The sequence below is a fragment of the Phoxinus phoxinus genome, assembly GCF_949152265.1.
Source record: "Phoxinus phoxinus genome assembly, chromosome: 8".
Taxonomy (NCBI): domain Eukaryota; kingdom Metazoa; phylum Chordata; class Actinopteri; order Cypriniformes; family Leuciscidae; genus Phoxinus; species Phoxinus phoxinus.
In genome coordinates, this window is record NC_136883.1 from 37,701,181 (window position 1) to 37,713,680 (window position 12,500).

At 35.8% G+C, this 12,500-nt stretch overlaps 1 protein-coding gene across 1 annotated transcript in view; it reads left to right on the forward strand.

Annotated features, from left to right (window-relative positions):
* LOC307002511 (AT-rich interactive domain-containing protein 3B) overlaps positions 1 to 12,500 on the forward strand; it is a 63,383-nt gene that overhangs the window by 35,667 nt on the left and 15,216 nt on the right. Inside the window, exon 4 of the mRNA XM_079620188.1 lies at positions 194 to 266. Coding sequence (XP_079476314.1) covers positions 194 to 266 — 73 coding nt within the window. The remainder of the gene's footprint in view (positions 1 to 193; positions 267 to 12,500) is intronic.

Consider the following 12,500-nt stretch of genomic DNA (forward strand, 5'->3'; position numbering starts at 1 on the left):
TTGTTAATTCATATTAACGAGAATAGTTGACACGTTAATTTTAAAGTGTATTATTCAACTAATAATGTAATAAATGAATCCACGAAGATTATGTGAATGAGGATTATGTGAATCTTACGTGTGTGTGTGTGTGTGTGTGTGTGTGTGTGTGTGTGTGTGTGTGTGTGTGTGTGTGTGTGTGTGTGTGTGACAGTTATATGAGCTGGATAACGACCCGCACAGGAAGGAGTTCCTCGATGACCTTTTCACCTTCATGCAGAAACGAGGTGAGCGAGTTTGATGATTAATCTCAGTGTGAGAGTGAGTTTATATTCCAGGATCCGCTCTGAGAGTGTGTGTGTATGTTCTGCAGTGAGAGTGTGTGAGTCTGTGAGAATCCAATCTCTGTGAGTGTGTGTGTGTGTGTGTGTGTAAGAGAGAGTGAGAGTGAGAGAGTGAGAGTGAGAGAGAGAGTGTGTGTGTGTGTGTGTTCTGGAGCATGTGCACACATATATGTCTCAAGAGCGTGTGTGTGTGTGTCTTTGTCTTTGCTGTAGCATGTGCATGCATGCCTGTCTCAAGAATGTGTGTGTGTGTGTGTGTGCGCGTGTGTAAAGCCTGTGTGATTGATGCTTCATGTCTGGACTGAAACCTGAAGATCTGGATGTGTGTTTATTTGTGCTGAGGCTGTCAGGGGTTGCCCTGCGGGGCGTTCACATGCGTATTTAAACACACAATCACACACAGTTTCATATCAACAAGTTGAAGAATCAGACTCATTTACTGTGCAGTGCAGCTGACAGAGAACACACACACACACACACACATATGCATTCTGAATGATTTTATCTTAAGAGACTTGAATGCATGCAAGATTATTTATTGCAAAAAAAAAATTTTTAGTTCATGCATTCCTTGGGAACTGAACCCCATGACCTTTGCTTTGCTTTAATGTTACTCAATATATTTCAGCAGCGATATATATATATATATACATTAACATTCAAAAGTTAAAGTGCATTAAATACATTAAATTGATCAAGAGTGACAGTAAAAACATTTATAATGTCACAAAAGATTCAAATAAATGCTGTTCTTTCAACTTTCTATTCATCGAAGAATCCTGAGAACAATAATCTGAACTGTTTTCAACTGATAATAATCATAAATGAGCATCAAATCATATTATCCTGATTTCTGGAGGATCATGTGACACTGAAGACTGGAGTAATGATGCTTTGATCACAGGAATAAATTACACTTTACTAGATATTCACTTAGAACATTTATATTTTAAATGGTAATAACATTCACTATTCTTGATGAAATAAATGCAGCCTGGAGAGTCGGACACATTGATCTCAGCCGTGTGTGTGTGTGTGTTTGTGAGACGTCTTCACCCTCCCGTCTGTACAAGCTGGACGATCTCTCACTCCTCATCACACACACTTTTATATTTTCTGAGATTTGCACCGGTGTTTAAGTCGGAGATAAACTGAGTCTTCTGATCCCTGTGACGTCTCGTGACTCTGTGGAGACGGGGAGGAAGGAAACCCGCAGAATCTCACTTCTGTGTCGTGTGTGTGTGTGTGAGTAAAAGTGAGAGAGAGAGGGAGAGTGTGTGTGTGTGTGTAAAAGTGAGAGAGAGAGGAAGAGAGAGTGTGTGTGTGTGTGTGTGAGAGTAAAAGTGAGAGAGAGAGGGAGTGTGTGTGTGTGAGAGTAAAAGTGAGAGAGAGAGGGAGTGTGTGTGTGTGTGTGTGTGTGTGTGTGTGTGTGTGTGAGTAAAAGTGAGATAGAGAGGGGGAGTGTGTGTGTGCGTGTGTGTAAAAGTGAGGGAGAGAGTGTGTGTGCGTGTGTGTGTGTGTGTGAGAGAAAAAGTGAGCGAGAGAGGTGCGTGTGTGTGTGTGTGTGTAAAAGTGAGCGAGAGAGGTGTGTGTGTGAGTAAAAGTGAGATAGAGAGGGAGAGAGTGTGTGTGCGTGTGCGTGTGCGTGTGTGTGTGTGTGTGTGTGTGTGTGTGTGTGTGTGTGGTTTCCAGCAGCTGTTTTTAACAGGCCGTCAGGGTTGAGGCCCGTCTCGAGCAGCTTCAGGAAAGACACATGTTGTTCTGCAGTTTCGGCTTCTGTGTGTTCGAGTGTCAAACGCGTATCTCTGGGTAACTCTGAGCTCGGTTTATCTCACACACACTGGGGGATTAACTACACATCCATACACTAATAAAACATCACTCCAGTGAAAGTATATGCACTCATTTTTAATATTATTGATTGATTATTGATTAAAGGGGGGTTTAACGCCCTTTTCACAAGATGTAAAATAAGTCTCTGATGTCCCCAGAGTGTGTGTGTGAAGTTTTAGCTCAAAATACTCCACAGATATTTTTATATATCATGTTAAAATCGTCACTTTTTGAGGGTGAGCAAAAACACACCATTTTGTGTTTGTCCCTTTAAATGCAAATGAGCTAAATCATAGTAAAATTTTGGTTTACAAAAATCTGGAAGTCATGATGTAAATTTATTAATTTACAATAGTTAATTCTGAAATGTATTAAAACTTCCGTTTTGCTCCCGATTTTGACCGAATCATTGAATCAGTGAGTTGTTGATTCAGGAATTGCTGCAATCGATTCAGTTTGATGATTCGTTGAATGAATCGTTCAGTGCGATCGTTCGTTGGGCGTCGGGTTGTGATTTCTTCAGTTCGGAATAACAAGGAACGATGTTTTTATGAAATGTAGTGGAGTAAAAAGTATTATTTTATGCTTTCGAATCAATGTAGTAAAGTAAAAGTTTCCCCAAATAAAAGTGCTGATAAAGATCAGAATCATCAGATAGTGAGCCGTCCTGCGAGCGCTTGTGTGAGATGTTAAGGAGGTCACACAGATGTTGTAAACACACACACACACACACACACACCGGCTCCAGTTGTGGTTCAGTGTCGTGTCACAGGTGCGACGCATCTCCATCTGATCCAGATCTTCATCAGATCGCTCCAGTTATTGGAAAATAAACGCATGCTTTAGATCTTATTGTCAACAATTCGTCTGTGCATGTTTCATTTTTCACAAATGTTTTGACCTCGTGATGTTCAATCAAAATGTCAAAACTGGATCTTCCAGTATTGCAGGATTCTCCAATCGTTCAGTGCTCTTAAACTCCGCCCCTTCTGGAGAGAGCCACGCCCACATCTCAACATATATATATATATATATACATCACAAGTCTGACTTTATCTCACAATTCTGACTTTATATCTCACAATTCTGACTTTATATCTCACAATTCTGACTTAATATCTCACAATTCTGACTTAATATCTCACAATTCTGACTTTATAGCTCACAATTCTGACTTTATATCTCACAATTCTGACTTTATATCTCACAATTCTGACTTTATATCTCACAATTCTGACTTAATATCTCACAATTCTGACTTTATATCTCACAATTCTGACTTTATATCTCACAATTCTGACTTTATATCTCACAATTCTGACTTTATATCTCACAATTCTGACTTAATATCTCACAATTCTGACTTTATATCTCACAATTCTGACTTTATATCTCACAATTCTGACTTTATATCTCACAATTCTGACTTAATATCTCACAATTCTGACTTTATATCTCACAATTCTGACTTTATATCACACAATTCTGACTTAATATCTCACAATTCTGACTTTATCTCACAATTCTGACTTTATATCTCACAATTCTGACTTAATATCTCACAATTCTGACTTTATATCTCACAATTCTGACTTTATATCACACAATTCTGACTTAATATCTCACAATTCTGACTTTATCTCACAATTCTGACTTTATATCTCTCAATTCTGACTTAATATCTCACAATTCTGACTTAATATCTCACAATTCTGACTTTATATCTCACAATTCTGACTTAATATCTCACAATTCTGACTTTATATCTCACAATTCTGACTTAATATCTCACAATTCTGACTTTATATCTCACAATTCTGACTTTATATCACACAATTCTGACTTAATATCTCACAATTCTGACTTTATATCACAAAATTCTGACATATCATCTCACAATTCTGACTTTATCTCTCACAATTCTGACTTAATATCTCACAATTCTGACTTTATATCTCACAATTCTGACTTTATATCTCACAATTCTGACTTTATATCTCACAATTCTGACTTTATATCTCACAATTCTGACTTTATATCTCACAATTCTGACTTTATATCTCACAATTCTGACTTTATATCTCACAAGTCTGACTTTATATCTCACAAGTCTGACTTTATATCACACAATTCTGACTTTATATCTCACAATTCTGACTTTATATCTCACAATTCTGACTTTATATCTCACAATTCTGACTTTATATCTCACAATTCTGACTTTATATCACAAAATTCTGACATAATATCTCACAATTCTGACTTAATATCTCACAATTCTGACTTTATATCTCACAATTCTGACTTTATATCTCACAATTCTGACTTTATATCTAACAATTCTGACTTTATATCTAACAATTCTGACTTAATATCTCACAAATCTGACTTTATATCTCACAATTCTGACTTTATATCTCACAATTCTGACTTAATATCTCACAATTCTGACTTTATATCTCACAAATCTGACTTTATATCTCACAATTCTGACTTTATATCTCACAATTCTGACTTTATATCTCACAATTCTGACTTTATATCTCACAATTCTGACTTTATATCTCACAATTCTGACTTTATATCTCACAATTCTGACTTTATATCTCACAATTCTGACTTTATATCTCACAATTCTGACTTTATATCTCACAATTCTGACTTTATATCTCACAATTCTGACTTTATATCACAAAATTCTGACATAATATCTCACAATTCTGACTTAATATCTCACAATTCTGACTTAATATCTCACAATTCTGACTTTATATCTCACAATTCTGACTTTATATCTAACAATTCTGACTTAATATCTCACAATTCTGACTTTATATCTCACAATTCTGACTTTATATCTCACAATTCTGACTTAATATCTCACAATTCTGACTTTATATCTCACAATTCTGACTTTATATCTCACAATTCTGACTTTATATCTCACAATTCTGACTTTATATCTCACAATTCTGACTTTATATCTCACAATTCTGACTTTATATCTCACAATTCTGACTTTATATCTCACAATTCTGACTTTATATCTCACAATTCTGACTTTATATCTCACAATTCTGACTTTATATCACAAAATTCTGACATAATATCTCACAATTCTGACTTTATATCTCACAATTCTGACTTTATATCTAACAATTCTGACTTAATATCTCACAATTCTGACTTAATATCTCACAATTCTGACTTTATATCTCACAATTCTGACTTTATATCTAACAATTCTGACTTAATATCTCACAATTCTGACTTTATATCTCACAATTCTGACTTTATCTCACAATTCTGACTTTATATCTCACAATTCTGACTTTATATCTCATAATCCTGACTTTATATCTCACAATTCTGACTTTATATCTCACAATTCTGACTTTATAACTCACAATTCTGACTTTATCTCTCACAATTCTGACTTTATATCTCACAAGTCTGAGATATTTCACGCAACTGTGAGATAAGAAGTCGCAGTTACCTTTTTTAATGTTTTATTCTGAGGCGGAAACAAGCTTCCATAAAAAAGTCACTATTTTTAGACCACATTTAGTTTCAAAACATCCCCTTTTGTGCAGGTTTGGAGTAACATGAGTGTGAATGGTCGGTTTTGGACTGAACTAGTCCTGTAATATCAGATGATGTGTGTTTCATGCACCAGGATAAGCCGTTCTGATGGATCGTCCCGTCGGCCGGCTCTCCTTGGGGCCTCGAGGGCCTCTGAAACCTGATGAAGTGGGTCTGGATTAGGGGCCCGCGTCTCTCAGCCTGATTGATGAACCTCAGAAACACACAACAGAGAGAGAGAGAGAGTGACAACACGAGGAAGACATGAAGCTTTCTTCATAGCAAAACTCACTCCGACTGAAGCCAGTGATTTATAGAGACAGAAACAGGGTGCGGGCCCTTGAATCAGCACTTTATTCTTAGTCCCTATATATTTATCTCTGATTATAAGAGTGCGTAAATGCGTTTTCGGTCCAAAATAACATTCTGGATGTATTTTAAATGATATGTTAGCAGCTGAAAGGCATTTATCATTTCTCTCTGGATGGTTATAAATATGGAAGCTTGTTTCCGCCACAGAATGAAAAATAAAAAAAGGTAATTGCGACTTTTTATCACACAATTCTGACTTTTTTATCTCAGAATTGCGTGATATAAACTCGCAATTGCATTTTATAAAGTCAGAATTGTGGGATATAAAGTGAGAATTATGAGATATAAACTTGCAATTGTGAGAAATATACTTGAAATTCTGACTTTTTTTTCTCAGAATTACGTTTATATCTTGCAATTCTGACGTTATAATACGCAATTGGGAGATATAAAGTCAGAATTGCATGATATATAGTCGCAATTACGTGTTATATAGTCAGAATTGTCAGATATAAACTATTCTGAGGTAAAAGTATTTTTTTTTCTTAGAATTGAAGTTGATATCCCACAATTCTGAGGAAAGATGTCACAATTGCGAGAAAAAAAGTAATAATTGTGAGTTTTTTCTCATGCAATTGCAACTTTATTTCACACAATTCTGACACTAAATCTCACAATTCTGAGAAATAAAGTCAGATGCGAGAATGATTGAACTCACTGATTAAAAAATGCGAGATGTAAACTCGCAATTGTGAGATGAAAAGGCGCAATGTCTTGTTTTCCGATACAATTATGCTTAAAACAAGATACATTTACCTGAGAGAAAAATGTCAGTGGTGCCAGAAAAATAATAAAAAAATAATAAAAAAAAAAAAATCTGACCCCACTGACATATACAGCTTTTTCTTGTTTTATGCAAAAACATCACAAAATTAGTGATATTTTCTGAAATCATCAGTGAATATCTTGTTTTAAGGATAAATACTGTGTTGGAAAACAAGAGACAAAAAAAAAAAAAAAAAAAAATTCACCAAAGAAAACGTTTAAATAGTTGCAGGTCTGTTTTTATACTGTATTATGTGTGTGAACTGCATCATCAATACTATTTATTTACCTCTAGATAATAACCAGGTGGAAAAATGTAACACTCTCTTTATTTGTGTAATAGACATATACGTTGCTTAAACTAGTTTGACTAGTTTAACTTAATGTCAAACCAATTACACACAGCAGCAGCTTGTTAGGAAAACCACCTTCACATCTGCACTTCCGTTCAAAGGGTTAAAGTCCTCCTGTGGTCAATAATTATATCCCTTAAACTCATCTTTGATCACCAAAATGACATATTTAAATGTTTTTTTCCTTGAAAAATATTTCTTCATGTCTTAAAATAGCTTGAATGTAACTCGACACCCTTGTCTCGCGTCTGAATATGCATGTTCTTTTGAACTTTATTCATCCAAGAATCCTGAAAAAAAATCAGTTTCCACAAACATATGATGTTTTCAACACTGATAATAATCATAAAAACTGCCTTTTTAAAGTGCAATAATATTTTGTGATTGTTACTGTATTTTTAATTCAATAAATTCAGGTTTGATCACAGGAATAAATTACAATTTACTATATATTCACATAGAAAACTGATGATTTAAAGTGCAATAATATTTCACATTTTTACTGTATTTTTAATTAAATAAATTCAGGTTTGATCACAGGAATAAATTACACTTTACTATATATTCACATAGAAAACAGCAGTTTTAAAGCGCAATAATATTTTGTGATTTTTACTGTATTTTTAATTAAATTAATTCAGGTTTGATCACAGGAATAAATTACACTTTACTATATATTCACACAGAAAACTGATGATTTAAAGCGCAATAATATTTCACATTTTTACTGTATTTTTGATCAAATGAACGCAGCCTGACCCCAGACTGGTGAATAAAGCAATAGTTGTGTGTCTCCAGCACTAATGATCTCTCCAGCTGATGGCTTCATCTCTACTCATTGATTATAATGGGAAGTGGCTGTTGTCTTTATCTGACCTCTGACAGTGTGTGACCTCCGGGTGTGTGTGTGTGTGTGTGTGACCTCCGGGTGTGTGTGTGTGTGACCCGAGAGCATCTTTCCTCTTGGTCTTACAGTGTTTCTCATGTGAAATAAGCTGCTTGTGAAGTGTGTTTCTCCATGAGGGTCTGCTCGTGTTTCGATGAGGTGTTGATAAGATCCTGATCTCTTCTGCTCCCCGGAGGATCACACACACACACACACACACACACACACACACACACACACACACACACACTCCGGTTACACACAAATTGGCCGTCTCACTTTTCGCGCCGTCGAGGCTTTTGAGTGCCGTCCTCTGCTGTCTTGCTTTTATCTGTCCAGGTGAGGCGTCTTCATGAACCGGAGTCACGTTACACGTCTCGCTCTCTTCAGTTCAGTGCGCTTTATTGCAGACGGTATTGTTCATATGTGACCCTGGACCACAAAACCAGTCACATGGCTCAGTTGTTTTACATTGAGATGTATGCATCATCTGAAAGCTGAATAAATAATCTCTCCACTGATGTGTGGTTTGTTAGGATAGGACAATATTTGGTCGAGACACAACTATTGAAAATCTGGAATCTGAGGAGCAAAAAAATCTGAACATTGAGAAAATCTCCTTTAAAGTTGTGCATTTATGTTCACGATTGTGCTGCATTCACTCACACAAATACATGTTTTATATATTTACGGTAGGACATTTACTAAATATCTTCATGGAACATGATCTTAATATCCTCATGATTTTTGGCATAAAAGAAAAATAGATAATTTTGACCCATACAGTGTATAGTTGCTATCGCCACAGATATACCCGTGCGGCTCCAGACTGGGTCTGTGATCCAGGGTCACATGTGACTGTTGTAGGCTTTATTGCGCTGCTGTACACCGTTTTCACTCAGAAATTGCTAGTGAATTTCGCTAAAGGAACGGCACTGAATTAAATGTGAAATTTTTAAGTGGATAAACTTTAAACTTTTTTTTTTTTTCATAAATGTGTCTGTCATTGAATCATTCATTCAAAAGATTCGCTTGAAAAACTGATTCATCCAGTAATGAAGCGCATGTGTTGCGTCCCAATTCGCATACTATCCGTCCTAAATAGTATTCGAAAGTAGAATTAGTGCGTCCCAAATCGTAATATGTTGAAATGAGTGTTCCTGAGACACCCGGATGGTCTACTACTTCCGGTCAGAATCTAAAGTGCAGATCGATGCGCACGCTAACCATAGACATCATATAGATAGACGCCCTATCGACCGCTACTGTGCGCGGTCAAGCCGCGGGGCCGCCATCTTAGACCGGTCGAGCCGCGGGGCCGCCATCTTAGACCGGTCGAGCCGCGGGGCCGCCATCTTAGACCGGTCGAGCCGCGGGGCCGCCATCTTAGACCGGTCGAGCCGCGGGGCCGCCATCTTAGACCGGTCGAGCCGCGGGGCCGCCATCTTAGACCGGTCGAGCCGCGGAGCCGCCATCTTAGACCGGTCACCCGCTCCACTCAGTGTCATCTGTATGGCAGGAGCAATGAGCTGTCGGCGCATTTAATTAATCATACCTCACTGAACACCGAACTGATTTTCACGCGGGGGGGTTTTTCTGCAAAGGTCATTCATGTAGCTATGATACAGGACACATGATTCGGCGTATTTTAATATTTATAGTAGGCTTAACAGTAATATAATATTCTGATATCAGATATAAAGTGACCAGACATCCAAAATCAAAATATGTGATGTAGGATATAAGGTATTTTATAAATCACACACTATAAATATGATAAAGAAGCAGAAACAGATAGTTGCAGTAAAGTAAGATATTTTAATAAGTTGAAGAAACAATTTATAATGATTTGTGACACACACACACACACTCGATTTGCGCATCGCCGTCGTGTGTGTATTACACGTAGAGGTATTACATTGCTTCCTGATATCACGTGCGCAAACACGAATAACCTATATTTATATGTTTATACTACAGGGCCGTTGAATGCTTGTATGTGATAACCGAGAAGCTCTTGTAATTATTACTTTACCCCACCTCTCAGAAGTTATCAGAAGTTATTAACGATCAGAAGTTATCAGAAGTTATTAACGATCAGAAGTTATTAACGATCAGAAGTTATCAGAAGTTATTAACGAGCTGAAGTTATCAGAAGTTATTAACGAGCTGAAGTTATTAACGAGCTGAAGTTATTAACGAGCTGAAGTTATTAACGAGCTGAAGTTATTAACGAGCTGAAGTTATTAACGAGCTGAAGTTATCAGAAGTTATTAACGAGCTGAAGTTATCAGAAGTTATTAACGAGCTGAAGTTATCAGAAGTTATTAACGAGCTGAAGTTATCAGAAGTTATTAACGAGCTGAAGTTATTAACGAGCTGAAGTTATTAACGAGCTGAAGTTATTAACGAGCTGAAGTTATCAGAAGTTATTAACGAGCTGAAGTTATCAGAAGTTATTAACGAGCTGAAGTTATCAGAAGTTATTAACGATCAGAAGTTATTAACGATCAGAAGTTATTAACGAGCTGAAGTTATCAGAAGTTATTAACGAGATGAAGTTATTAACGAGCTGAAGTTATCAGAAGTTATTAACGAGCTGAAGTTATTAACGATCAGAAGTTATTAACGATCAGAAGTTATTAACGATCAGAAGTTATTAACGAGCTGAAGTTATCAGAAGTTATTAACGAGATGAAGTTATTAACGAGCTGAAGTTATTAACGAGCTGAAGTTATTAACGAGCTGAAGTTATCAGAAGTTATTAACGAGCTGAAGTTATTAACGAGCTGAAGTTATCAGAAGTTATTAACAAGCTGAAGTTATCAGAAGTTATTAACGAGCTGAAGTTATCAGAAGTTATTAACGATCAGAAGTTATTAACGATCAGAAGTTATTAACGATCAGAAGTTATTAACGAGCTGAAGTTATTACCGATCAGAAGTTATTAACGAGCTGAAGTTATCAGAAGTTATTAACGAGCTGAAGTTATTAACGAGCTGAAGTTATCAGAAGTTATTAACGAGCTGAAGTTATCAGAAGTTATTAACGAGCTGAAGTTATCAGAAGTTATTAACGATCAGAAGTTATTAACGATCAGAAGTTATTAACGAGCTGAAGTTATTAACGAGCTGAAGTTATTAACGATCAGAAGTTATTAACGATCAGAAGTTATTAACGATCAGAAGTTATTAACGAGCTGAAGTTATCAGAAGTTATTAACGAGATGAAGTTATTAACGAGCTGAAGTTATTAACGAGCTGAAGTTATTAACGAGCTGAAGTTATCAGAAGTTATTAACGAGCTGAAGTTATTAACGAGCTGAAGTTATCAGAAGTTATTAACGAGCTGAAGTTATCAGAAGTTATTAACGATCAGAAGTTATTAACGATCAGAAGTTATTAACGATCAGAAGTTATTAACGAGCTGAAGTTATTACCGATCAGAAGTTATTAACGAGCAGAAGTTATTAACGATCAGAAGTTATTAACGATCAGAAGTTATTAACGAGCTGAAGTTATTAACGATCAGAAGTTATTAACGATCAGAAGTTATTAACGAGCAGAAGTTATTAACGATCAGAAGTTATTAACGAGCTGAAGTTATCAGAAGTTATTAACGAGCTGAAGTTATCAGAAGTTATTAACGAGATGAAGTTATTAACGAGCTGAAGTTATTAACGAGCTGAAGTTATTAACGAGCTGAAGTTATCAGAAGTTATTAACGAGCTGAAGTTATTAACGAGCTGAAGTTATCAGAAGTTATTAACGAGCTGAAGTTATCAGAAGTTATTAACGAGCTGAAGTTATCAGAAGTTATTAACGATCAGAAGTTATTAACGATCAGAAGTTATTAACGATCAGAAGTTATTAACGAGCTGAAGTTATTACCGATCAGAAGTTATTAACGAGCAGAAGTTATTAACGATCAGAAGTTATTAACGATCAGAAGTTATTAACGAGCTGAAGTTATTAACGATCAGAAGTTATTAACGAGCTGAAGTTATTACCGATCAGAAGTTATTAACGAGCAGAAGTTATTAACGATCAGAAGTTATTAACGATCAGAAGTTATTAACGATCAGAAGTTATTAACGATCAGAAGTTATTAACGATCAGAAGTTATTAACGAGCTGAAGTTATTAACGATCAGAAGTTATTAACGAGCTGAAGTTATTAACGATCAGAAGTTATTAACGATCAGAAGTTATTAACGAGCAGAAGTTATTAACGATCAGAAGTTATTAACGAGCAGAAGTTATTAACGATCAGAAGTTATTAACGATCAGAAGTTATTAACGATCAGAAGTTATTAACGATCAGAAGTTATTAACGATCTGAAGTTATTAACGATCAGAAGTTATTAACGATCAGAAGTTATTAACGA